Genomic DNA, 27,756 nt, shown 5'->3' on the forward strand with positions numbered 1-27,756 from the left:
GTATATGGGGCCGGCGCCCTGCTCACTGAGCCACAGGCTCTGCCCAAGCCAAGTCTTTTTTTTTTTTTTGAGACAGAGTCTCATCATGTCACCCTCGATAGAGTACTGTGACATCATAGCTCACAGCAACCTCAAACTCTTGGGCTTAAGAGATTATCTTGCCTCAGCCTCCCAAGTTGCTGGGACTACGGGTGGCCGCCATAACGCCCGGCTATTTTTTGTTGCAGTTGTCATTGTTGTTTAGCTGGCCTGGGCTGGGTTCAAACTTGTCCAGGTACATGTGGCCAGCACCATAACCCCTGTGCTATAGGTGCCAAGTCATGCAAAGTGTCTTCATGCTAGCAAATCCTGTGCCACTAAACACCCATTTCCTGGGAGACAACGAAGTGGCTCAGTTATCCTTGTCTTTTGTCAGAGGAAAACAACAAAAATGGAGGCCTCTTCAGAGAGTTTGAAGCTCTTACTTTGTATCTGAAGTAGGGGCCCCATATACTGTGGAGTCCTTATTCTAGATGTGTCTGGTTTGGGATGAGCGAACAGAGGAGCCTCCTAGGGGCATCCAACTAGAAGATGTTTTCACCTGAGGAGGCCCAGGGCAGCAAATCTAGAGAGGAAAACCATGATCTTCAATCAAAAGGCAAGGCAAGAATGGACAAAGAAGAAGGGAGACAAAAATGTTTGGCTAGGAGACTCGGGAGTAGGATTGTCCTATTCAGTTGCAAGAACAGATTAAGGAGAGTAGGTTAGTTAGAAGATGGATATAGGCCGGACGCTGTGGTTCATTCATGTCTGTAATCCTAGCACCCTGGGAGGCCAAGGTGAGTGGATCACCTGTGCTCAGGAGTTCGAGAACAGCCTGAGCAAGAGCAAGACCCCATCTCTAAACAATAGCCGGGCGTTGTGGCAAGCACCTATAGTTCCAGCTACATGGGAGGCTGAGGCAAAAGGATCGCTTGAGCCCAAGAGTTTGAAGTTGCTGTGAGCTATGATGCCACAACACTCCACCCAGGGCACAGAGTGAGACTCTACTGGAGGAGGAGGAGGAGGAAGGGGAGCAGGAGGAGGAAGGAAAGAAGAAGGTGGTTAAGTCCTAAGTGAAGCATGTGGTAAGTGAGGGGGAGGAAAGATGGAGCTAAAGGATAAAGACATATTAGAGCTTCCATTTTATATGGTGCTCAAAGCGTATTCCAGGAAAAGACATGATAGTTTAAGGAAACCACACAGGACTGCATCCTATCTTCCTTTAGTGTCACACCCACCCAACACCCCCACTGTATAGGCTGAGGCTGGAGCTGAGTTGGCTCTATGGAAGGCACAAGCATTATAGATGACAGTTAAGGTTGGATTCAAGCTTTTATGGGTGCCCCTAAGACCCAAAGTTCTCTTCCTGAACCAGGTGCTGGAATTCACTTTGATGGAGCTATTCGGGGATTACTGTAACCACAACCATCTGTGGTTCCGTATCCCTGATTCATCCCTGGGTGAATATGCATGGTCAGGTAGGTGAGAGGCTCCAGACCATCATCGGTTCTCAACCTGTGGGTCGCGACCCCTTTTTACAATGAAAATACATTGCGGCATTAGGAAGGTTGAGAACCACTGCTCCAGACACAAGCCAATGGAGTTCATGATTTCAGATATATGAATTAGTCCAGGAATCAGTCCTTGTATTTGCAGCAGAGTTGGCTGGGACAGATGGAATAGGAAGAAAACCACCTGGGTTCCCCAGCTGGACAACCCACCACCCCTTCTATGAGCAGTGCTTGTCAGCAGAACCCTTAACATACGGATGTTGTCATCAGCCTGGTGCTTTGCTAGGTATTGATCTGGTAGTGCTGGGTGTTTCAGGGAAGTCACAGTGGCAGTGGTTGCGATTACTAAGGCAGGAGGAGTCTGGACGAGGCATTCATAGTGTTATCATTGGCAAACTTGGCTGACAGAGGGAGGCCAGGGGAGTCCAAAGATTCTTTCAACAAGAGAGATGAACAGCAGGGCTTCCATTAAGGGTGTGGTTTAACGTTTTTACTTGATCTTCCAGTTGGAAGACCTAGAAAAGAATCCTATGGGGAAAAATTATCTCCTGTATATACAATATGATTTCAATGATGGCTGTGCACATAAAGAAAAAATGGAAGGAAATATGCTTAACTATTTTTTTTTTTTTTGAGGCAGAGTCTCACTTTGTCACCCTCAGTAGAGTGCTATGGCGTCACAGCTCACAGCAACCTCAAACTCTTGGACTTGAGGGATTCTCTTGCCTCAGCCTCCCAAGTACCTGGGACTACAGACACCTGCCACAACACCCAGCTATTTTGTTGTTGTTGTTGCAGCTGTCTTTGTTGTTTAGCTGGCCCGGGCTCAGTTTGAACCTGCCAGCCTGGGTGTTTGTGGCCAGCACTCTACCCATTGAGCTATGGGCACCACCTATGCTTAACTATTAACAGCTTAATGGGCAGGGCACTGATTCATCGGGCTGCCCAAACTTGGACTATTAGCACAGCAAGCTAAATTTTTCTGTGTCCTTTTCACCTCCCTTCAAACTTGACACGTGGCCCTATTTTTCTGGCTCTAACCTGGACTTCTCTCTGATTCCTCACCTCTACCACACTATCTCTAATTTCTCTGGGTAAAAACCCAGGATTGAATCCAATCTAATCTGGGAGCTTCCTACCTTTGTGCCATTCCATAGGTCCTACAGTGTACGACACTCTAAGCAGTGGTTCTCAACCTTCCTAATTGCCGCCACCCTTTAATACAGTTCCTCATGTTGTAGTGTCCCCCAACCACAAAATTATTTTCTTTTTTTTTTTGGCAGTTTTTAGCCTGGGCTGGGTTTGAACCCACCACCTCCAACATACGGGGCCAGCGCCCTACTCCTTTGAACCACAGGTACCACCCATAAAATTATTTTCATTGTTACTTCATAACTGTAATTTTGCTACTCTTATGAATTGTAATGTAAATATCTGATATGCAGGATGTATTTTTATTGTTACAAAGGGGCCCAACGCACAGGCTAAGAACCACTGCAGGGAAGAAAGAGCAGGAAGAGGTGGCCACTAAGTTGTAGGGGCTGAATACAAGCAATATTAAGATAGGAACTTCTGGCCCAGCGCCCGTAGCACAGTGATTACAGTGCCAGCCACATATGCTGAGGCTGGCAGGTTCGAGCCCGGCCCATGCCAGCTGAACAACAATGACAACTGCAACAAAAAATAGCCAGGCATTGTGGCGGGTGCCTGTAGTCCCAGCCTTGGGAGGTTGAGGCAAGAGAATTGCTTAAGCCCAAGTATTTGAGGTTGCTGTGAGCTGTGATGCCACACACTCTACCGAGGGTGACATAATGAGACTCTGTCTCAAAAAAAAAAAAAGAGAGGAACTCCAAAGTTCCAATTTCCCATTTCACTTTTTTTTGCTTGGCTACCCGACCTAGTGAAAAGATGTGTAGATTTTAGAAGTCTTTTGTAAGCACATCTATCACTCCAGTGATCAGACATCAGTGAAATACGGTATTATTCCTCAAGTCCTGAATTAGGGTCTTCATAAAACACAATAACAGGGGAAAAATGAATTCCAAATTACAGGGAATAGGTATGGTGCTGCTTAAAGCCTTCATTCCCAGGAGGTCTCTAGGCTTCAAGAAGGACCGCCTCACTTACGGGCTTTACTACTGGCTAAATGAATGTTTCATCCTGACTATGTGGGGCTGGTTTTAGGATATTTCACACAATGAGGTTTTCAGGCAGTAGGGGGCTGAAACAACTTTGCTTTTGGTCCCCACTCCAAACTGTCCTTACAGCAAATGTTATGTGTCTATTAAGTGAATTGATGCATTATCTGGGTACAGTTCTTCAGAAACCCCCTTGGAAAAATATTGATAACTCTGGGGCTTAAATAAAAAAAAAAGAAAAATATTGATAACCTCCTCTAGTTGGCTTCTTCAAAGAATATGAATTCCTAGGGCACACATTCATTGATATAATCATGTGGTCTTTTGTAAAGGATTTGTGAAAAATAATGCCAATTGTGAGCTGGGCACAGTACCTCATGCCTGTAATTCCACTACTTTGGGAGACAGAGGCAAGTTGTCAAGACCAGTCTGGACAACATAGTGAGACCCTGTCTCTACATTAGGGAGTAGCAGCATGTGCCTATAGTCCCAGATACTTGAGAGTTTGAGGTGGCAGGATTGCTTGAGCCCTGGAGTTGGGGATTACAGTAAGCTATGACTGTGTCATTGCAGTCCAGCCTGAGCAACAGAATGAGACTCTGCCTCTTTAAAAAAAATCAGTTATGGGCGGCACCTGTGGCTCAAAAGAGTAGGGCACTGGCCCCATATACTGGAGGTGGTGGGTTCAAACCCAGCCCCAGCCAAAAAAAATAAATGAATAAATATAAATAAATAAATAAATCAGTTATGGGGGCCGGGCTCAGTGGCTCACGCCTATAATCCTAGCACTCTGGGAGGCCAAGGCTGGTGGATTGCCTGAGCTCACTGGTTCGAGACCAGTCTGAACCATAGTGAGACCTCATCTCTAAACATAGCCGGGTGTTGTGGCAGGCGCCTGTAGTCCCAGCTACTAGGGAGGCTGAGGCAAGAGAATTGCTTGAGCCCAAAAGTTTGAGGTTGCTGTGAGCTATGACACCAGAGCACTCTATCGAGGGTTACAAAAGCAAGATTCCATCTCAAAAAAAAAAAAAAAGAAACAGAAAAAAATCAGTTATGAATACAGGAACACTTCCATCTTTCCCTTGCAGCTCTTACTGGGAACAGTTTGCATAATCTTCCACAGCCTGAGATGGAATGGGGACTTTTGAAATGTTCTGCAGATTTTCAGGATTAGCCATTTCTTTTATTTATTTATTTTATTTTATTTTTTTATTTTTTTATTTTTTTTGTAGAGACAGAGTCTCACTGTATCGCCCTCGGTAGAGTGCCGTGGCATCACACAGCTCACAGCAACCTCCAGTTCCTGGGCTTAGGCGATTCTCTTGCCTCAGCCTCCCGAGTAGCTGGTACTACAGGCACCCGCCACAACGCCCAGATATATTTTTTTTTTTCTTTTTGAGACAGAGCCTCAACCTATCGCCCTGGGTAGAGTGCTGTGGCATCACAGCTCACAGCAACCTCCAACTCCTCAGCTCAAGCGATTCTCTTGCCTCAGCCTCCCAAGTAGCTGGGACTACGGGCGCCCGCCACAACACCCAGCTATTTTTTTGTCTATGTGGCTAGCACCTTAGCCGCTTGAGCCACAGGCGCTGAGCCCCAGCTATTTTTTTGTTGCAGTTCGGCTGGGGCTGGGTTTAAACCTGCCACCCTTGGTATATGACCTGCCACCCTTGGTATATGGGGCTGGCGCCCTACTCACTGAGCCACAGGCACCGCCCAGGATTAGCCATTTCTTAATCCTATGGCCCCAACTAGGAAGAGTTTTTTGTTTTTTTTTAATTGTTGTATCACTTTGTTTTTTTGTCTGTGTTATCATAAGCAACATTTATATTGGAAGCTGTTGCCTTTGATTTCTAAGCCATACAACAATTTTGTCTCATTGATCAGAGCCATACAAAGTGCCACATTTTGTTTTGTAATGAGGCACAGGGACAGGCTAGAGGATGAACTCTACCCACAAAGCAGTGCTGCTGCATGCCATCTGAGAAAGCCTGAAGATTGCTATTGCTGAGGCAGCCTGCCCTACTCTGTGACATAATGAGCAGAGCTCTCAGCAGGCTGCTGATTCTGTTTATGAGGTCCAAAGCTCTGAGCTGTGACGATGGCAATGGTAAGATGTGCTTTTAAATAGCCTGATCAGTTTGCTCCATCAACTACATTGGTCTTGGGTGGAACAGAAATAGGGAAAGCCCTTGTTTGGGTTGATGTGTGAGCCATGCCTGTGACAGCAGGCTTATGTTTAGGGTCCTTTACCTTGTATGTCTCAAGATCTAATGAAAATTTCCTCAAGTAAATCTCAGGAAATAAGCAGGCTGGTGTAAAATTTTTAAATGTACTCTGAAAACAATCATTGTAAGAAGAAAGCCTGCTTAGGATTTAAGGTAGTGGCTGAATTCAGTGGCTTCCCAGGAGCAAATGGATTTACATTGCTCACTGTAGTTGTTTTCTTCCTTTCCTCTCCATTTTCCCACCCCTCCTTCTCTCCTCTCCCCTCCCTTCTCTCTCCTTGCCTTTCCTCTCTGTTGCAGCAGCACCACCCCATCCAGAAAATACACTCAAATAACAGCAAACAGGCAGCAGACAAGTTGATTCTAGCAACGGTATATTTTATGAAGCTACAAATTATTTAAATAGACTTCCTGTAGTCCAGAACTACAAGCACCCTAAAGAAATCCTGCCAGAACTCCAAGGAACAATGAGTACACACTAATATTGACCCACAGTTTCCCTTCCTAAGAGCTCAGCTATAGGAGCTCTCTCTTCTGGTCAAACAGGTCTGCCCACCATTCACTAAATACATCACAGCTTCCTGTCACCTGGAACGTTTGGCCCCTCCATTTCCTTTATGACTTAAGGCCAACTCTGTCTTTTCCATTGAGTCTACCCTTTTCTCCAGCCAGCACTGCATATGGCATTTAGGAGATACTCCCTTGTTACAGTTACCCAGGGGAGTTTCTCATCACTCTTGTTAGTTTAGAACCTTCTGGAGTCAGGAACCACTTCTTACTCAGTTTCTCAATGGGACCTGTAGAACTCATGAGCTGTGATGTAGGAGTAAAGTGAACAAGTTCTGGAGCCAGACTCTATCTGAGTTGAAATCTGGCTTTGTTACTTACTAGCTGGGTGATCTCAGTTGTATCACTCAACCTCTATCTGCCTTAATTCCCCTGTACCATGGAAATATTAATAGTTCGTACTTCATTGGTTATTTTGAGGATCAAACAAAGTAATACTTACAAAGCACTTTGAACGTTACCTTTCATGCATTAAGTACTCAAGAAATGCTAGTCCTCTTTATCCACTCCAACCTATACTGTCAGCAGGAATCACCAAATACCAAAGAAAGGCATCCAGCCTGTCCCCCGCCCCCACTAAGATATCTTAGTTCAGTTTTGCTTTACACCAAGTTTACCAGACACTCACTAAAGGAATTCCCTGTTTTTTGTTTTTGTTTTTGTTTTTTTTTAGAGGCAGAGTCTTGCTCTGTTGCCTCAGCTAGACTGCAGTGGTGTGCCCTATCTGGCTTTAAATGTCCTCCATACTCTGAGCCCCTTAGCTGACAGACAGTTTCTTCCACAGCCATCTAACACAGTCCTGCCTCCTACTGTCTCCTGAACTGCTGTGCTCATTTCTACTCTCTGCCTTTACTCACACTGTTCTCCCTCCCTGGAATGCCAGCCTTACTCTTCCTTTTTCCATCTTCTATCCATCTTTTACTTCTCCACTCAAACCTCACCTCCTCTAGGAAGCCTTCCCTGATTACTTCAGTTTACACTCATCTTCCTCTTCTTTGAATTCTCTTCAGCAGTCAAACTTAAAACCATATCATTGAACACACACTGATATTTTTCATGGCAATTTCTTGGATCTTGGTCTTTGCTCCTCAGGAAGTTGAGAAATCCCTTAAGAACAGTTAGGATATTTTCTCCTCCTCTGCCACCTACCCCCAGGACATAGCCCTGTGCTGGTTTCTCAGTAGGTAAAGACATATTAATCGATGTATCCATCTTCCCAGGTTTAGCCAAGAGAAGCTAAGGCCCTGGCTGTCTTTCTGCCAGTGAGTTCAAACAAGCTGGGGTGAAGAGCAAAAGTCAGGGGACCAATTTCTGCTGACTTTACTTATTTCTTTGCTGCCATTCAGGCCACAGAGCTAGTAGGGTCTTCAGGTAAGCCCTCGGACCTTGAAACTAGAATGATCTCTCAGTTAATGGTTGACATTCTCTGTTTACCTTAATGATTGCCAAGATTCACTGCTGCACATGATACATTTTGCAGTTCAACTGCCTTGGCCTTAAGGATAGAAGGCAATTTCTGAGGAGGTTGTAAGTTCTGGGATGGGATTGGAAATACTTTGGTCTGGCCCCAGCTACTCAGGACACGGACAATAAGCAGGAGGCCACAAGGCACTCTTGGTACTGCCCTATGGGTAGGAAGCACAGCTGGCTCCCACTTTGACCTCAGGTTCCAGTAGGAGTTGCCCATGGCTTTCCTCCCCATTGGTATATAGTTTTAGAGGCTGGGAGCTAGAAGTGATGGCCAGGATGGTGCCCAGTGCAGGAGCTCTTTCTGCAGTTTGCCCATACAATGGGTCCACCTAGGGCAAGGCCAAGGAATGGTGGGGAAGCCTACGTCAAGTTCAGTTTCCCAGATAGACTAAACGTGGACATGTCGGTAATGATGATGCCTCTCTCCCTCTGGGACAGCACAGTGACTCCAGGCTATGTGACCTGTCTCTCCAAACCCATTGGTAGCTCAGGGGATCAATCTTGTTTGATGATTGTGTTTAGAAGGAGGTGGGGCTGGTTAATGTTTGTCTGGTTCCTCTTGGGCTGTGGGCCATTTCTGGCTCTGGCCTTGGGCTCATTGTCCCTCCCCTGGGTTGGGCTGACAGTACCTGGTGGCATTGGACAGACACGCCTGCAGACATTCCCTGGGAAAGGGCAGCAGCAGCCAGGTGTGGCAGTGTCGGGGAGGTGAGGAGGCTGGGGGCTGAGGGAGGTGGGCCAGGGAGGGATGATATGGCTGGCATAAGGAGCCAGAAATGGGGGCCAGGAGAGGCCTGGGTCTTGCCTTCTCTCTTGACCTCAGCATTCAGCCCCTTAGGTCCCTTCCATGCTTTCCTCTGAGCTGGGGTGAGGTCTCTCCCGCCAGATACCAGGCTTGCTTAGCCTCTTGCTGCAGCCCCCAACTATTACCCTCTTCCCAGGCTCAAAGTTGCTGCTCTTCTTGCTCTTTTTCCCACAGCTGAGGAATCCCCTCATCCTCATAGGGACAGGTTTCCACCAAGACTTGGGGGGACCCTGTAGGTGCAAAAGTGACCAAGTTTGTCTCTCTGAGACATTTCATGCCACACAGGGTTAGAGTTTGGTGGGACCATTGGGCACCACCAGGTACTGTTTTCCTTCTCTGATTACAAGGCAAACCAGGCATGCACCCAGCACGGGGCTATGGGTGGATGAATACAGTGTCAGCCAGCTGCAGAGGGCCAGCCAACAGGGCTGAGCATTTGGGAGTATGCCTCTCCATTTTTCTTGAGGAAGGCAGGCAGGCTCAAGCTGAGCTTGGAGTAACTAATGGTTTGGAGATCTAAAGGATGGGTGGTTCTCCAGCTGTTTGAAAGTTGTTCCAGCTGTTGGGAATGGCACAGAAGAATGTGTGAACTTAGAAAATGAGATGAGGAGAGAAAAATGTAGACAAGAAGCATTTTAATGGAGAGAAGTATAGTTGAGGATGCAGCATGGCAATGAAGAAGGAACCCAGGCTTGGGTGAAGGGACAGCATGACTCCTAATCTGAGCCCCAGCACTTTCTCAGCAGCTGTGTAATAAGTTACTCAGCTTCTTTGAGCCTCTATTGCTTCATTTGTAAATTGAAGATAATAGCTTGTGGGTCACAGGGTTATTGTGACCATTAGAGTTCACGAACATATAGCCCCTAGTACACAGAAGGCATTCCATAAATGGTGACTATTATAATAAGCCTAAGTAGAGAGCAACATGAAGTCAGATAGGTGGTGGAGAAGTATGGGGATATACTCCAAACAATGGGTAAGGGAGTTGGCATTAGCAGTTGTATGAAAAGACCATGGTAGTGAGGCTAAGACAAGAGGATCACTTGAGCCCAGGAGTTCAAGGCCAGCCTGGGCAACACAGTGAGACCTCATCTAAGAAAAAAAAAAAAAAAGATCATAGCAGAGAGAGGGAATTAAAAAATTGAAATGAGCTAGACTGGATCTGACCCAAGCCTGGCCACACAATATGTATGGCAGGGTGGAGAGGCTTAAGACTGGTGACCAAGATATTGTAGAACCACAAGGTGGAGACAGGAAAAAGAAGCAGGGGCAGAGGAAGAGAGCTGGAGGAGTTTGGCCTTAGCCATAACAAAGACAGACATAAATTCAGAAGGAAATCTCAAAGAAAGCCCCGTGAAATCTTCCTGTGAAAATGGGGAGGGAACATAGAGTCTGAGGCTCAATGTAACCCCATTGAGTCCAGCCAGGCCCTTTTCCTCAAACCCTCCAAAATACAAGGATTTTCCTGTAGTTAGAAGAAAGGACAGGGAGGATATGAAGGCAGAAAGAGAGAGAGAGACAGGCTTGATGAATGAATGTGTGTGTGTGTGCGTGCATGTGTACACCAGAATGATTACAGGTTTTTGAATAGTGGGCCTGGTCTCAGTTAGAATGCAAAGTCTTTAAAAGAAAAGAGGCTGCCAAAAACAGTGTACATACAAAGGCTTTAAGGTCAGAGGAAAATAAATTTGAAACTTGATCTACCACTTAGCAGCAGCACTACAATTGCTATTGAGGCAAGTTACTTAACTTCTCTGAGCCTCAACTTCTTTGTCTGAAAAATGGGGATAATATTACAAGACTGTTGAAGGGACTAAGTAAGAGGACCTTATTTTGTACTGTGTTTGAGTGAAGAGGAAAATCTGAATCTGAGGAAAGGGCCAAAGCCTGACAAAGCCAGAGAAGTTTTGTCTAATTAAACATTAGAGCACAACATGCCTGAAGCAACACAGAGCATATCAATACCTGGACTTTAACCCAAAGTCGTGAAAACACTTTGGATTTCTTTTTTGTTGTTGTTGTTGCAGTTTGGCTGGGGCCAGGTTTGAACCTGCCACCCTCGGTATATGGGGCTGGTGCCAGGCACCGCCCAACACTTTGGATTTCAAAATCAGGTCACTCTCCTGGATGTTTTAAAAATGAAATCCTTGAAGTACTGACGTTAACGTAGGGATCAGTTTTCCTTCCAAAGGGGAAGGCAAAAATCAAGATCTCAGTGCCCACACAAGGATTCCTAAAGGCCCCAAAAGGAGCTATTGGCTGTGACCCAGAGGGCTCAAGAAGGTAAGAGGTTGAGGGCAGCGCCTGTGGCTCAGTGAATAGGGCACCAGCCCCATATACTGAGTGTGGCGGGTTCAAACCCGGCCCTGGCCAAACTGCAACAAAAAATAGCCAGGCGTTGTGGCGGGCACCTGTAGTCCCAGCTATTTGGGAGGCTGAGACAAGAGAATTGTCTCAGTCCAAGAGCTGGGGGGGTTGCTGTGAGCTGTGATGCCACAGCACTCTACAGAGGGCAACAACAACAAAAAAAAGGTAAGAGGTGGAGAGCTGTAAGAACCTGGAAACTGGGCGGCACCTGTGGTTCAGTGGGTAGGGCGCCAGCCCCATATACCAAGGGTGGTGGGTTTGAACCCAGCCCCGGCCAAACTGCAACAAAAAGATAGCCAGGTGTGGCGGGTGCCTGTAGTCCCAGCTACTTGGGAGGATGAGGCAAGAGAATCGCCTAAACCCAGGAGTTGGAGGTTGCTGTGAACTGTGACGCCACATCACTCTAACGAGGGCGATAAAGTGAGACTGTCTCTAAAAAAAAAAAAACCGAACCTGGAAACTCAGGGGTATCCAGGATGTCTGTGGTGCACCTTTGAGGGGCAGACAGAAGAGAACAGCTAAAGTTTGTTTTAGAGTTTGAGGAAGCAGCCCAAGAAAGAGAGGGAAAGAAAAAAAAGACCAAATCAGGAGGTGAGGGAAAACCCTAGGAAGGAAGGAGAAGAAAAGAGTTGTCAATTCATAGGAAAGGGGAGAAAGGGCTAAAGGAAAATAAGACAGATCAGTTTTGTATCTTCTTGTCCCTAAAAAATACCCATGGGGGGAAAAGTATAATTGTGTCCAGGGTGATAGAACTTGTAGAAAAGAATATGGACTCTGGAATCATCTTAACCTGGCTCAGATCTCAGCTTCGTCACTTACTGTGTTACACTTGGGTAAGTCCCTTCACCTTTCTTTGCCTCGGTTTCCTCATCCATGACATGAGGAGAAAAACAACACCTACCTCAAGGAGTTGTTCTGAGGATTACATGAGCAAGTGTGCAAGGGCCTGGCACATGACAGGTACTCAATAAATGGTTATGCTTAATAATGCTCTGTGCCCACCTGTATTAGAGGGTAACATATCTCATTAGTGAAGGATTTCTTGATGACTATCTGTGGTGCCTATTGCAACAGCTTTGCCTTTAGAACCCCAGGCTTGGGGCAAAGGATACCCATGTCCCCATGCTGGTTTAGGCATATGACGTGAACTCACCAAGGCTATTTTTTTCTATTTAGCTACATGAAAAAACCTTGTCCAGAGTAGTAACCTGTGGATTATCCCTTCTTTTCCCATTTTCTTTTGTCCCATTCCCCAAATTTTCCAGCTGTCATTAACCCTACCCCTTTCCTGTACAACAGAGATCACTCAGAACTGAATATAAGGCTTTTTTTTTTTTTTTTTTTTTTTTTGTAGAGACAGAGTCTCACTGTACCGCCCTCGGTAGAGTGCCATGGTATCACACGGCTCACAGCAACCTCTAACTCTTGGGCTTACGCGATTCTCTCGCCTCAGCCTCCCGAGCAGCTGGGACTACAGGCGCCCGCCACAACGCCCGGCTATTTTTTTGTTGCAGTTTGGCCGGGGCTGGGTTTGAACCCGCCACCCTCAGCATATGGGGCCGGCGCCCTACTCACTGAGCCATAGGCGGCGCCCTACTCACTGAGCCACAGGCGCCGCCCTGAATATAAGGCTTCTTCCTCAACCACTGCCCTGCTGTGGAGCATGCACTGGGATCAGCAATGACCTCAGGGACCACTGAATTTGCTACAGTTCAGGACTGCATGTTCTCCTCACATCCAGTTCCCTGCTTCTAGCATGATCTCTCAAATTAATGGCAGTGGGAGGTGGGGAGAGGCCTTCTTTGCCTGCCTAAGGGATAGAGGAGAATGCCTTCCCTAGAGCAACCACCATGCTCTTGAAGGCAAGAGGTTACAATCTGCCCTTGAAGTTGAGGGCAACGCAGCAATGTCTCTTCTATCTCAAACAGACAGTGTAGGTCACTAACAACATTGGAGAGAAAAAAGAGAGATCTTGGGTTTGGAAGACCATTTAGTCCCCCAAAGCAACATGTTTTCACTTCCTGACAAAGCTGTTAACCCCCTTGATCACCAACTGTGAAACTGGAGCTAGGCTAAGAACTTCTGTAGGTTGCCTCAATGAATCTCCCAATAAACCCTGTGTGTTAACCTAATTTAGAGATGAACAAGCAGGCTCAGTGAAGTTCAGTAATGAGTACAAGTTTGGATTAGGTGAAGAACCAGAATTAAAGCTATGTGACTCTTACCTATTCTATCTCCTAACCTTGTTTGCTTTTTGATCTTTTGCTTTCTCCTCCTGGCTTATACTCATCAGGTGCCCACTTGATCATCCCCTGTAAGAGTTCCCTTTCCTGAAACTCAAAGAGGAATGTTCAGAATTTGCTCCATGACACTGGAGTTGGAATATGCTCACAGTTTCTGTGCTTTTATGAGTAACATTAGCCTTTGCTTTTTTTTTTTTTTTTTTTTTTTTTAAATGGCTAGCCTTTCCTTTTTACTGACGTTCTCTGTAAAAGAACAAGGAGTCTGCTGTGGAAAGAGCCTAGACTTCTGCTTCAAAGACTTGCATTTCATCCTATCCTGCCATTTTGTAGCTGTATGACCTTGAGTGAGTTACTTACCTGAGCTTCATCTTCCTCATCTGGAAAATGGGATAACAGATTTGCTAAATGGGTCAAAAGAAAGAATGTACGGGAAGATGCTTAGCACTGTTTCTAACTTGATAAATCTGAGCTCCCTTTCCTCTCCTCTAGCTCACCCATAGAGGGGAACCACGCCTGGGAAAAATCCTGCTGACCCTAAGTTTCTGATAGGGCTATAAGGGAGGACCTCAGAGAAGCCCTGGTCTACTGGGGTCCCCTCTTACATGCACCTGCCTGTGTTTCATCTTCCTCCCCCATACCCATTCTTCTAGTAGGGCTATGTGGCGGGTGCGGCGATGGACCGGGCGGGCACAGAACAGGTGGGTGCAGGCTGGGTGTCCGGCGCTGGGACACAAGTGCTCTGTGTGTAGGGTGGGCGGAAGTCAGGATGTTTGATCTGAATTCTAAAGGGCGTTGTTCAGAGCCCCACAAAGGTCCCATTGTGCAGACACTGGGTATAAAGCAGCATATGACTCCCCAGCACCGGGCGGCGATGAATTGGGACGCAGGCGCGGACCCAGGACCACTCCCTCTGCATAGACATGAGACCATAGGGGACCTGTCTGGGTGGCCTCAGGTACAGGCGCTCCCCAAGGTAACAAGGCTCTGTTGGGTTGTCCTAGTTCTGGTGTTGAGAAGCTAGCGAATGGAGAGCCAGAGGGGATGGCTGGTAGCAGGACAAAAAATGAGATTGGCAAAGAAAGGAGCTGGAGAGGAAAGAATGTTGAATGAAAATGAAGAAGGGGGATGGGACTCAGGGAGGTCAAGTCAAGTGAGTGAGGAGGAGGAGAGGCTGGCAAAGGAGGTGGGTGATGAGGAAGGCTATGACTATCCTTCTTTTCTTGCCACTGGCTCTTGGAAGAGGTGTAGGGGGGCTGTCAGGCAGTGTTATGACGCCCGGCTTCCTGTCACAGCTTTCTGATGGCTTGCTTCATGGCTCATGTTTTGCAGGTGTGAATGAGGCAGGATGAACTGGACAGGTTTATACACCTTGCTCAGTGGCGTGAACCGGCATTCTACAGCCATTGGACGAGTATGGCTCTCAGTCATCTTCATCTTCAGAATCATGGTGTTGGTGGTGGCTGCAGAGAGTGTGTGGGGTGACGAGAAATCTTCCTTCATCTGTAATACCCTCCAGCCCGGCTGCAACAGCGTTTGCTATGACCACTTTTTCCCCATTTCCCATGTGCGTCTGTGGTCCCTGCAGCTCATCTTAGTTTCCACCCCAGCTCTCCTTGTGGCCATGCATGTGGCTCACCAGCAGCACATAGAGAAGAAAATGCTGCGGCTTGAGGGCCATGGGGACCCCCTACACTTGGAGGAGGTGAAGAGGCACAAGGTTCACATCTCAGGGACACTGTGGTGGACTTACGTCATCAGTGTGGTGTTCCGGCTGCTGTTTGAGGCTGTCTTCATGTATGTCTTTTATCTTCTCTACCCTGGCTATGCCATGGTGCGACTGGTTAAGTGTGAGGCCTACCCCTGCCCCAACACAGTGGACTGCTTCGTATCCCGCCCCACCGAGAAAACCGTCTTCACTGTCTTTATGCTAGCCGCCTCCGGCATCTGCATCATCCTCAATGTGGCCGAGGTGGTGTACCTCATCATACGGGCCTGTGCCCGCAGAGCCCAGCGCCGCTCCAATCCGCCCTCTCGCAAGGGCTCGGGCTTTGGCCACCGCTTGTCACCTGAATACAAGCAGAATGAGATCAACAAGCTACTGAGTGAGCAGGATGGCTCCCTGAAAGACATACTGCGCCGTAGCCCCGGCACTGGGGCCGGGCTGGCTGAGAAGAGCGACCGCTGCTCAGCCTGCTGATGCCACATACCCAGGCAACCTCGCATCTCACCCCTGCCCCTGCTCTGGCGAGCCCCTCCTTCTTCCCTGCCGGTGCACAGGCCTCTGCCTGCTAGGGATTACTCCATCAAAATCCTCCTTCCCTCTTCCTTCCCTTCCTCCCAAGGCCTTCTGTCTGAGGAGCTGGAGGGGTGGGGAGCTGAAGGCCACTGCAGACATTGCTCAAGGTCATTGAGGGTGTGGGTAGCTCTTATTGCCTGTACCCCTTCCTCTTCCCTTTCCCTCTCCCTGGGGCCACTGGGGACAAGAGGTGGGATGCTCTGACAGCATCTTCAATTATGAAACTAATCTTAACCCCATGCTGTCAGACACCTATTTCTGGAGTCACATCAGTGGGGAGGGATGTGGGCAACTGGAATGAGGGGGTGCTGTGGACATGTGGGTGGAGAAGGGAGGGTGGCAAGCTCGAAAAAAGGAGGAACAGTACTTGCCAGCCACAAGAAAAAGGAGGATGTGTCTGGGGTGAGGGACTTAGGGAGGGCAAAGCAGGCAGATAAGTTGGAGTGGGGGTTGGTCAGGGCTGCATCTGCCTTTAGTCCCCAAGGCCTCTCTCTGCCTGAAATGTTACACATTAAACAGGATTTTACAATAAATGAAGAGGTGGCTTGTGTGTTTGTCAAGTTCTTTTCCCTGTAATCTCTGACCTCCCCCTGGATGAGCTGGCCTTGGCTTTTTGCTGATCAAGAATGGAACAAGAGAAATAGTGACTTGAGTAGCTGAAGCTCCAAATGAGGAACCACTGCACTCCTAGCCCAGCAAAGCCAGACCCTAAGCCAGTTTTTCCTAGTTTTTTGTTGTTCTTATTTTTTTTTCATTTTCTAATAATAGCTTTATTGGATCTAATTCACATATCTCCTTCCTCTGATTTTATTTTATTTTTATTTTTTTGAGACAGAGTCTCACTTTGTCACCTTTGGTAGAGTGCCCTGGCATCATAACTCAAAGCAACCTCAAACTCTTGGGTTAAAGTGATCCTCTTGCCTCAGCCTCCCCAGTAGCTAGGACTACAGGTGCCCACCACAGTGCCTGGCTATTTTTAGAGACTGGGGTCTCACTGTTGCTCAGGCTGGTCTTGAACTTCTGAGCTCAAGTGATCCACCCACCTCAACCTCCCAGACTGCTAGGATTACTGGCAGGAGCCACCTTGCCCAGCCCCCCTTCCTCTGATTTTATTATTTATTATTATTTTTTTTCTTAGAGACAGAGTCTCACTTTGTTGCCCTGGGTAGAGTGCTGTGGCAACACAGCTCACAGCAACCTCCAACTCCTGGGTTTAGGAGATTCTCTTGCCTCAGCCTTCTGAGTAGCTGGGACTACGGGTGTCCACCACAACGCCCAGCTATTTTGTTGTTGTTGTTGTTGTTGTTGTTGCAGTTTGGCCGGGGTCAGGTTTGAACCCACCACCCTCGATATGTGGGACCAGTGCCCTACTCACTGACCCACAGGTGCCGCCCCTTCCTCTGATTTTAAAGAGATTAAAATGACAACTCCCTCTGGAGAGACAGGAAATGATAGAGAAATCCTACAGAGTGACATACATTCCCTGGGTACTTTAGTGAGAACCCCTCCCCCACACTCCTGGGAGACCTGTCTCCTTCCTTACTGCCTTGAAACCCAGCATTCTTTGCAAACTGATGTTCCATAGCCCAGCCATGGGGTTGCACAATGACTCAAAGGGGTCATTCTTTCCTCTGGACATACCATCTAATTCCATCCTCCTTCCCAGTTTCCTTCTCTCAGGAATCAATGCTCCCCACTCTAGAGATACCTCAACCACAAGTCAAACATTTTACAGCAACAGTTTCCTAGCCAGCATCACCCTCCTCTGTCAGCTGTGGTAGGAAAAGCCCCAGGCTGGGACTTGAAAAGGCTGGGTTCAAGTCCTGGTTCTGTCATTTATTAGCAAATCTTTCCCTTCCCCAAGCCTCAATTTCCCTGGGAGCAAACAAGGGCTGGCCTAGCATATCTTTATGTGCCCTTCAACAGTCTGTGCTTCTGGGATTTCTAAAAGACTTCCTCAGCCTCACAGGGGTTTCCTCATCTCAGAGTCACTGCCTTCCCATATGGTCCCTCAGAGTAAAAGTTTCCCCCATGGCAAATTTCCCTCCTCAGTTTCCTTACCACCTAACAGGAAAAATTATTTGCCATTGCTTCTCAGGATATGCAGACATCATGTGGGAAGGACTATATATCAGAGAGAAGGAGAAAATCAGACATAATCTCATGAGAACTGGCCTCTCTCAAAACAGTTTTTCTCCTTCAGAGAGAAGGCATGGAAGTTTCCCTCATTCAAGATTTCTCCTTTAGCAATTAAAGAGTAGGGCGGCGCCTGTGGCTCAGTCGGTAAGGCGCCGGCCCCATATACCGAGGGCGGTGGGTTCAAGCCCAGCCCCGGCTGAACTGCAACCAAAAAATAGCTGGGTGTTGTGGTGGGCGCCTGTAGTCACAGCTACTCGGGAAGCTGAGGCAAGAGAATCGCTTAAGCCCAGGAGTTGGAGGTTGCTGTGAGCTGTGTGAGGCCACGGCACTCTACCCAGGGCCATAAAGTGAGACTCTGTCTCTACAAAAAAAAAAAAAAAAATTATTAAAAAAATAAAAAAAAGAAATTAAAGAGTAAGTATTCCTTTCCACCACAATTAGCAACCTTCCAGAGAGAGCTTCCCCTCTCTTAAAAGAGAAACATTCCTTCCCTGCAAGAAATTTCCTTTCCTTTTAGAAACTGACATCATGCTGTGTCAGAGGAGAAATTCATACCCCCCTCATGGTGAGAGAGATTTGAAATCTATCCCCTTCACCCACAACAACACGACAAACACAGAGTATCCCCTCTCCATCCAAAAGGCCATCAAGAGAAAGATTCTCTTTTTACAATTCCATCCTGGTCCATGAGAAAACTTCATGCCCCATCCCCAACTCCGTGATCACCTGAGAAATCTAGTTTCTCTTCAAAATATTATCCCCATCCCCCTTGGAAAGAGGCTCCAATTCCAGATCAAGGCTTTCCTCTCCAGGGGGCAGTGGTGGGACAACAAAGTTTTTGGGCTGGGTGTTATGGCCCAAGGGGCAGGGGACACATAAGTCTTGTGTCCAGTGAACCAAGTAGGGACAAGCCCAAGAAACCTTGAGGGGAGCAAGTAGACACAATGTCTCCGGGGGCTGGGGAGAGAGTTAGGCTGGCCCCAGGGCTGACTTTTTTTTTTTTTTTTTTTTTTTTTTGCTGTTTCTAGCCGGGGCTGGGTTTGAACCCACCACCTCTGGCATATGGGGCCGGCGCCCTGCTCCTTTGAGCAGCAGGTGCCACCCCCAGGGATGACTTTTTAAATCTGAGGCTCTGTCACCAGAGTATAAGGGAGAGACATTGCAGAAAGCGGGACTTAGTATTTGTCACATAGTAGACAATCAATCTTCTGAGTGACCAGAGTAGTGAAGAGGGCATCAGAATTAGGAGACCTAGTTTTCCATTGATTAGCTCTGTCCCCTTGGACACATGAGATTTACCTTCTCCTGGTCTGTTTCCTCATGTCCAAGACAGGGTAACAATAACCTCTCCACCTCTTTTACAGAGATTTTGTGAGAATTAAACAAGATGAGCTCAAAAGCTGATTATGAGCTATAAAGAAAGGTAATATAGCATTATAAGCACTGATACCACAGCCTTGAGGCATGCTAGAACTTTTTTTTTTTTTTTTTTTGTAGAGACAGTCTCACTGTACCGCCCTCGGGTACAGTATCATGACGTCACACGACTCACAGCAACCTCCAACTCCTGGGCTTAGGCGATTCTCTTGCCTCAGCCTCCCGAGTAGCTGGGACTACAGGCGCCTGCCACAACACCCAGCTATTTTTTTGTTGCAGTTTGGCCGGGGCTGGGTTTGAACCCGCCACGCTCGGCATATGGGGCCGGCGCCCTACTCACTGAGCCATAGGCACCGCCAGAACTTTTTTTTTTTTGAGACAGAGCTCACTGTGTCACCCTGGTTAGAGTGCTATGGTGTCACAGCTCACAGCAATCTCAAACTCTTGGGCTTAAGCAATTCTCTTGCCTCAGCCTCCTGAGTAGCTGGGACTACAGGCGCCTGCCACAACGCCTGGCTATGTTTTTTTGTTTGTTTGTTTGTTTGTTTGTTTTTTGGTTGTAGTCATCATTATTGTTTAGCAGGCCTGGGCTGGATTCGAACCCTCCAGCTCTGGTGTATGTGGCTGACGCCCTAGCCGCTGAGCTACAGGTGCCAAGCCAAGCATGCTAGAACTCTTTTTTTTTTGCAGTTTTTGGCCGGGGTTGAGTTTGAACCCACTGGCATATGGGGCCGGCACCCTACTCCTTCACTCCTTCGAGCCACAGGTGCCGCCCAATGCTAGAACTCTTGATGAACCAGAAATGAGTAAGGATAGTTCAGCTAGGCTGAAGCTAATTTTTTTTTTTTCTCGTGGTTTTTGGCCGAGGCTGGGTTTGAACTCACCACCTCCAGCATATGGGACTGGCGCCCTATCCCTTTGAGCCACAGGCGCCGCCCTTTTTTTCTTTTTTTTAGTACTTTTTTTCTAGACAGAGTCTCACTTTGAGGCCCTTGGTAGAATGCTGTGGCATCATAGCTCACAGCAACCTCAAACTCCTGGGCTCAGGTGATCCTCTTGCCTCATCCTCCCGAGTAGCTGGGACTATAGGCACTCACCACAGCAGCAGGCAGTTTTTAGAGATGGGGTCTTGCTCTTGCTCAGGCCGGTCTCCAACTCCTGAGCTCAAGCAAACCACCCGCTTCCCCTCCCAGAGTGCTGGAATTACAGGTGTGAGCCACCTTGATCGGCCTAGACTGAAGCTAGTTGAAAGAACTTGACAATAGGGTTGGCTTCCCCAGGGAGTGGGCAGCAATCCAAATAGAAAAGTCCAAGAGATGTTGCAAACTTAAGCATAATCCATTTAAGGGTCAACATTCAAGGGGTCCAATCTGAAGGCAGAAAAGGCCTCATTATAGGAGGCATGATGTCTCTCATGGTACATGTACTGGTGCTTCTAGGGACATCTATGGTCTTTCAGGTGTCTGTGTGCAGAGATTCCAGAAGCGGGAGGCAAAAGGACAGAGTCAGCTCCTGGATGAAAGGGCTGACTGAGCTAGGAGAGTAGTCAAGGCCCCAGGCAGCTGAGTTGGGATTTCAAAGCAAGCTGTAGTATCCATAGAGAATTGGCATGGCAACCACAAACTGGTTCAGATGCTCAATCAGATAGCCTGGGTGCACACAGTGGGGGCTAGAGAAAAATTCTTGCTCCATTAACTGATTCCACAATACTTAAATGCCAGACCTGAGCTATGGTAGAGAAAGGGTTATACAATCACATCAAGATGGGTACACTTTCTTTTTTTTTTCCTTTTTTTTTTTTTGTAGAAACAGAGTCTCACTGTACCGCCCTGGCGTCACACGGCTCACAGCAACCTCTAACTCTTGGGCTTACGCGATTCTCTTGCCTCAGCCTCCCGAGCAGCTGGGACTACAGGCGCCCTCCACAACGCTCGGCTATTTTTTTTGTTGCAGTTTGGCCAGGGCTGGGTTTGAACCCGCCACCCTTGGCATATGAGGCCGGCGCCCTACTCACTGAGCCACAGGCGCCGCCCAAGATGGGTACACTTTCATTCCTCGACTAGGCCAGGCTGAACTTACAGGGTCAAGGGGAGAAAGAATGGGGGCAATCTAGGGATGGGGAATAAATCAAGCAAAAGAACATATAGGGCAGTGCCTGTGGCTCAGTGGGTAGGGTGCCGGTCCATATACCGAGGGTGGTGGGTTTGAACCCGACCCCGGCCAAACTGCAACAAAAAAAATAGCCAGGCATTGTGGCGTGCACCTGTAGTCCCAGCTACTTGGGAGGCTGAGGCAAGAGAATCGCCTAAGCCCAGGAGTTGGAGGTTGCTATGAGCTGTGATGTCACAGCACTCTACCAAGGGCCTCAAAGTGAGACTGTCTCTAAAAAAAAATATTTATCTATAAATAAATAAATTTATCTCTCAATAAATAAGTAAATATTTATCTCTAAATAAATAGAACGTATAGATATGACAGGAGTGATACCTTCAAACTTGTGCATTTAGAAGCTTATGAAGCTGGGCACAATGACTCAGGCCTATAATCCCAGCACTCTGGGAGGCTGAGGTGGGAGGATTGCTTGAGCTTAGGAATTTGAGATCAGCCTGAGCAACAGTCAGACCCCATATCTACTAATTACACTCCAGCCAAGGTGAAGGAGCAAGACTGTCTCAAAAAAAAAAAGGCATGCTTCAGCCAGGTAGATGGCTCACATTTGTAATCCCAGAGACTGGGGAGGCTGAGGTTGGAGGACCATTTGAAGCCAGGAGTTTGACACTGAGGACAGTCTGGGCAACATAGCAAGAGTCTCTCTCAGAGCTAGGCTTGGTGGCTCATGCCTAGAACTCTGGGAGGCCAAGACAGGGTGGATTGCTTGAGCTCAGGAGTTCAAGACCAGTCTGAGCAAGAAAAAGACCCCATCTCTTCTAAAAATAGACAAAGTAGCCAGGCATTGTGGTAGGTGCCTATAGTCTGAGCTACTTGGGAGGCTGAGACAAGAGGATCACTCGAGCCCAAGAGTTTGAGGTTACTGTTAGCTATGACTCCAAGGCACTCTATCTACCTAGGGTGACAGAGTAAGACTATCTCAAAAAACAAAAAAGTCCCTCTTCACAAAACAATTTTTGTTTTTGAGACAGCATCTCACTCAGTCACCCGGGGTAGAGTGCTGTGGTGTCATCATAGCTCACAGCAACCTCAAATTCTTGGGCTCAAGCGATCCTCCTATCTTAGCCTCCCCAGTAGCTGGGACTATAGGCATGTGCCACCATGCCCAACTAGTTTTTCTATTTTTTCAATAGAGATACCGTCTCCCTCTTGCTCAGGCTGCTCTTTTTTTTTGTAGAGACAGAGTCTCACTTTATGGCCCTTGGTAGAGTGCCGTGGCCTCACACAGCTCACAGCAACCTCCAACTCCTGGGCTTAAGGCGATTCTCTTGCCTCAGCCTCCTGAGTAGCTGGGACTACAGGCACCCGCCACAACACCTGGCTATTTTTTGGTTGCAGTTTGGCCGGGGCCGGGTTTGAACCTGCCACCCTCGGTATATGGGGCCGGCGCCTTACCGACTGACCCATAGGCGCCGCCCTGCTCAGGCTGCTCTTGAATTCCTGAGCTCAAACAATCCACCTGCTTCAGCCTCCCAGAGTGCTAGGATTACAGGAGTGAGCCACCACACCCAACCCTCTAGAAAACAATTTAAAAATTTCCAGGTGGCTCACACCTGTAATCCCAGCACTTGGGAGGCTGGGGTGGGTGGATTGCCTGAGCTCATGAGTTCGAGACCAACCTGAGCAAGAGCAAGACCCTGTCTCTAAAAAAATAGCTGGGTGGGGCGGCACCTGTGGCTCAAAGGAGTAGGGCGCCGACCCCATATGCCAGAGGTGGTGGGTTCAAACTCAGCCCCAGCCAAAAACTGCAAAAAATAAATAAATAAATAAATAAAAAGTTGAGTGCTATGGCAGATGCCTGTAGTCCCAGCTACCTGGGAGGCTGAGGCAAGAGAATCACTTGAACCCAAGAGTTTAAGGTTGCTATAAGTTAAGATGTGACCAAGGGTGACCAAGCGAGACTCTGTCTCAAAAAAAACATTTTTTTGAAAATTAGCTGAGTGTAGTGGCATATGCTTGTAGCTTGTAGTCCTAGCTACTTGAGAGGCTGAGGCAGGAGGATCACTTAAGGCCAAATGTACAAGGTTACAGTGAGCTATGAAGTGCCACTGCATCCAGTCTAGGCAACAAAGTGGGACACCATCTCATGTTAGTTGTCCACTCTATGCCTCAGTTTCCTCACCTGTAGCTCAGAGATAGTAATAGTACCTGTGTTACAGGGCTGTAATGAAGATTAAACACATTAATTACATATAAAGCATTTAGAACAGATCTTGGTCAATAGCAAGCTCTATTTAAGTGTGTACTATTATTTTGTCTCACCATCTTTGCCTTCCCTCCAGCTATTCACCAACTTTCTTGGACACTGAGCTAAACTCTTTTTCTTGCCTAATGAGTTAATATGCTCTCTAGCTTGTTGTCAATTACCATTTGTGTGTGCTTAAGCAAGCCGGTCTATCTGTATGTTTGCATGCATTTATGTTGGTACATATGTATATGTTTTCATGTATGTATGTGTATGTGTGTGTGTATATATATATATATATATATACACATATACAGGATGGCTGTATATATATATACAGGGAAGTATATATCCCTATATATAGGGAAGTATCTTAATTCTCTCTCTCTCTCTTTTTTTTTTTTTTTTTTTGTAGAGACAGAGTCTCACTGTACCGCCCTCGGGTAGAGTGCCGTGGCGTCACGCGGCTCACAGCAACCTCTAACTCTTGGGCTTACGCGATTCTCTTGCCTTAGCTTCCTGAGCAGCTGGGACTACAGGCGCCCGCCACAACGCCCAGCTATTTTCTCTGTTGCAGTTTGGCCGGGGCTGGGTTTGAACCCGCCACCCTCGGCATATGGGGCCGGCGCCCTACTCACTGAGCCATAGGCGCCGCCCAATTCTCTCTCTCTCTTTTTTTGAGACAGAGTCTCACTTTGTCGCCCCCAGTAGAGTACCATGCGTCATAGCTCACAGCAACCTCAAACTCTTGGGCTCAAGCGATTCTCTTGCCTCAGCCTCCTGAGCAGCTGGAACTACAGGTGCCCACCACAACACCTGGCTATTTTTAGAGACGGAGTCTCACTCTGGCTCAGGCTGGTCTCAAACCCATGAGCTCAGGCAATCCACCTGCCTCAGCCTCCCAGAGTGCTAGGATTACAGGCATAAGCCACTGCATCCGTCTTTAATTCTCTTTTTTTTTTGAGACAGAGTCTCACTCTGTGCCTGGGTTGAGTGCCATGGTGTCATAGCTCACAGCAACCTCAAACTCTTGGGCTCAAGAGATCCTCTTGCCTCAGCCTCCCCAGTAGCAGACTCCTCCCCAGACTACAGGCACCTGCCACCACGCCTGGCTAGTTTTTCTATTTTTAGTAGAGATGGAGTCTCACTCTTGCTCAGGCTGGTCTTGAACTCCTGAGCTCAGGTGATCCACCTGCCTCAACCTCCAAGAGTGCTAGGATTACAGAGGTGAGCCGCCATGTCTGGCCAAATATCTTAATTCTCAATGTAGTTGTAATGAAAAGAAGCTGTCCCAATCATAATATAGTCTGAAACTTTATTACCAGACTTAGAAATTATTTAGGTGTATGAAAGGAAAGAAGACTGTGTTTATAGAGCACCCAGTATGTGCCAGATTTGGTGCTAAATCAAGCACTGACACAGATAATCTCAGTACTGGCCAGGTAGGTTAGCTATTATTATCCCCATACTTATAGATAAGAAAAAGGAGGCCCAAAGAAGTTAAGTAATATGTCCAAAGGTTTTACAGCAGAGCTAGAATTAAAACCTAGGCCTATCCTAATCCAAAATCTGTGCTGTTTCCTGTATTCCAAAGTACCACTCTATGCTGCCTAGGGAATGTTTCAGTACTGGGGAGGGGGGGGTGAAGAAAGGGTGAGGAACTCAGAATTACATAAGATATCCCTAAATACTACTCTGATGGAAAACAAATGTGCATTCAGGACCCCTAAAGTTAAGGGAGATAAATGGTGGAGGTTGAAAGAGGGGCTGCCTAGGCTTAGACAGTCAGGGAAGGGTGATCTGAGGGGAGAGAGCCCCTCCTGGGATCTCTGCCGGGAGCAGGATCCAGAAACTATCTATCCCTGGGAAGCAAGGCAATTTGGGAAGAGCAGGGAAGACAAGGAGAGATAAGCAGGGAAGACAAGGAGAGATAAGTTACCCTCTAAAGGCCCTTTCTCTCCCCTAACCTTAGGAATCTCAAATACACACTTTGTTTCCTAGCACTGTCCCCTAGCCTCTTTCTGTTTCTGCTCTAACCTCCCTTCAAAGGGCAAAGCTTTTCTTTCCTCTATTAGAGATAAATGTCTGAATATGCAGATAACTGAGATAATTAATGCCAAGTAGCCACAAACAAGATCCGGTAATTCCACTTCTGAAATCCTTGTTAAATCCCCTTCCTCACTCTTGTCACTGCCTCCCTTCAGGCCTTGTTATAATCTAACTGACAGTGTGGACAAGAGTTAAATATTATCTCCTTTAATCCTTACTTCATTGAATTAAGCACCATATTGTTCCCATTTTACGGATGAGGAATCTGAGGCACATGTAGGTCAAGTAACTTGCCTAGGCCACACATCTAGGAAGGAAAAGGCTGAAACAGGGGACAGGAATTTATGTCTGCCAGATGCCAAAGGCAAAGCAAGTACTAACCATTTCTATACCATACTTCTTCCCTGTAACTGGCTTTCTGGCTTTCTTCAGTATCCAATTCTCCTACATCTCCCCCAGACATACTAGAGTCATCCTAAACCAAGAAGTGTATCCAGGGCAATTCGTTGTGAAAGTCCTTAATGGTTTCCCACTGCTTCTAGGATAAAGTATGACAAAAATACTATCCAGGATAAAGCGTGACTGTCCCAGCTTACCAGGACTGAGAGATTTCTCAGGATGCTGAACTTTGATTGCTAAAACTGTGAAAGTTCTGGTCAAACCAAGATGGTTGGTCACCATAGCAGGGTGTGGCATGGCGTGACATTCAATGCCTTTTATAACCTGATCTCTATTTTCCCAGTGAAACCTGCCACCACCCTCATGCTTTCCACTATGTCTTCTCCACCTCTTTTGCAGTCTAACAACCTTTTCCTGCAGACAATCCATGTTGTGTTATGCCTATATGCCTTTGTTCACACTGATTCTTTTTTTTAGAGACAGTCTCACTTTTTTTTTTTTTTTGAGACAGTCTTACTTTTATTGCCCTCGGTAGAGTGCCATCATGGTGTCACAGCTCACAGCAACCTCCAACTCCTGGGCTTAGGCGATTCTTTTGCCTCAGCCTACTGAGTAGCTGAGACTACAGGTGTCCGCCATAACGCCTGGCAATTTTTTGTTGCAGTTTGGCCGGGGCCATGTTCAAACCCACCACCCGCAGTATATGGGGCCAGGGCCCTACCCACTGAGCCACAGGCGCTGCCCTCTTTTTTTTTTTTTTTTAAACAGTCTCAGTATGTCGTCCAGTAGAGTGCTGTGGCATCACAGCTCACAGCAACCTCAAACTCTTGGGCCTAAGCCAGTGGTTCTCAACTTTCCTAATGCCACGATGTATTTTCATTGTTACAAAGGGGTCGCGACCCACAGGTTGAGAACCGCTGGGCAAGTGATTCTCTTACTTCAGCCTTCCAAGTAGCTGGGACTACAGGCGCCCACAACAATGCCCAGCTATTTTTTTGTTGTTGAAGTTGCCGTTGTTGTTTAGCTGGCCCTGGCCAGGTTCAAACCCGCCAGTCTGTGTATGTGGCCGACACCATAACCACTGTGCTACGGGAGCCATGGGTGCCCAGCCTGTTCACACTGATTCTCGCACCTTTACTCTGCCTGACAAACTATTACCCACTCTTCATGAAAACAAAGTTCCCATGTCATCTGTGATGTTTCCTGATTTCCTGACAGAGAATAGAAACAATTATATTCTACCTTGGCTATTTTATTGACATATGAGTCTTTCCCAGGGTCAGGAGTAGAGTAGGAAATTGAGGCATCTAGCATGCAAAAATGTAAAGAGTGGGCGGCGCCTGTGGCTCAGTCGGTAAGGCGCCGGCCCCATATACCGAGGGTGGCGGGTTCAAACCCGGCCCCGGCTGAACTGCAAACCGAAAAATAGCCGGGTGTTGTGGTGGGCACCTGTAATCCCAGCTGCTCGGGAGGCTGAGGCAGGAGAATGGCTTAAGCCCAGGAATTGGAGGTTGCTGTGAGCTGTGTGATGGATGCCATGGCACTCTACCGAGGGCCATAAAGTGAGACTCTGTCTCTACAAAAAAAAAAAAAAAAAAAATGTAAAGAGTACTTGATCTTGGTGTTGTACAAATGCCAACTTTATATTTGTGTGACATCAAGAGCAAGTACCTTCTTTTTTTTTTTAAGAGACAGAGTCTCACTTTGTCACCACAGCTCACAGCAACCTCCAGTTCTTGGGCTTAGGCGATTCTCTCTTGCCTCAGCCTCCCAAGTAGCTGGGACTACCAGT

General features: G+C 47.3%; 1 protein-coding gene across 7 annotated transcripts; it reads left to right on the top strand.

The window, feature by feature from the left end:
- Positions 1 to 8,529: 8,529 nt before the first annotated feature.
- Positions 8,530 to 16,174, top strand: GJB1 (gap junction protein beta 1). 7 transcript variants are annotated; one of them, XM_053579177.1, is made up of 3 exons: positions 8,566 to 8,643; positions 14,210 to 14,323; positions 14,680 to 16,174. In XM_053579177.1, exon 3 carries the CDS (start codon positions 14,696 to 14,698, stop codon positions 15,545 to 15,547), a length of 852 nt encoding a protein of 283 aa, XP_053435152.1. In that variant the 5' UTR covers positions 8,566 to 8,643; positions 14,210 to 14,323; positions 14,680 to 14,695; the 3' UTR covers positions 15,548 to 16,174. The 7 variants fall into 7 exon arrangements, with proteins under 7 accessions (XP_053435151.1, XP_053435152.1, XP_053435155.1 ...); XM_053579180.1 differs by having other exon boundaries at positions 14,210 to 14,305; XM_053579179.1 differs by lacking the exon at positions 8,566 to 8,643 and adding an exon at positions 13,571 to 13,694.
- The last annotated feature ends 11,582 nt before the right edge of the window (positions 16,175 to 27,756 follow it).

This window comes from Nycticebus coucang, chromosome X (genome assembly GCF_027406575.1).
Source record: "Nycticebus coucang isolate mNycCou1 chromosome X, mNycCou1.pri, whole genome shotgun sequence".
Classification (NCBI taxonomy): Eukaryota; Metazoa; Chordata; class Mammalia; order Primates; family Lorisidae; genus Nycticebus; species Nycticebus coucang.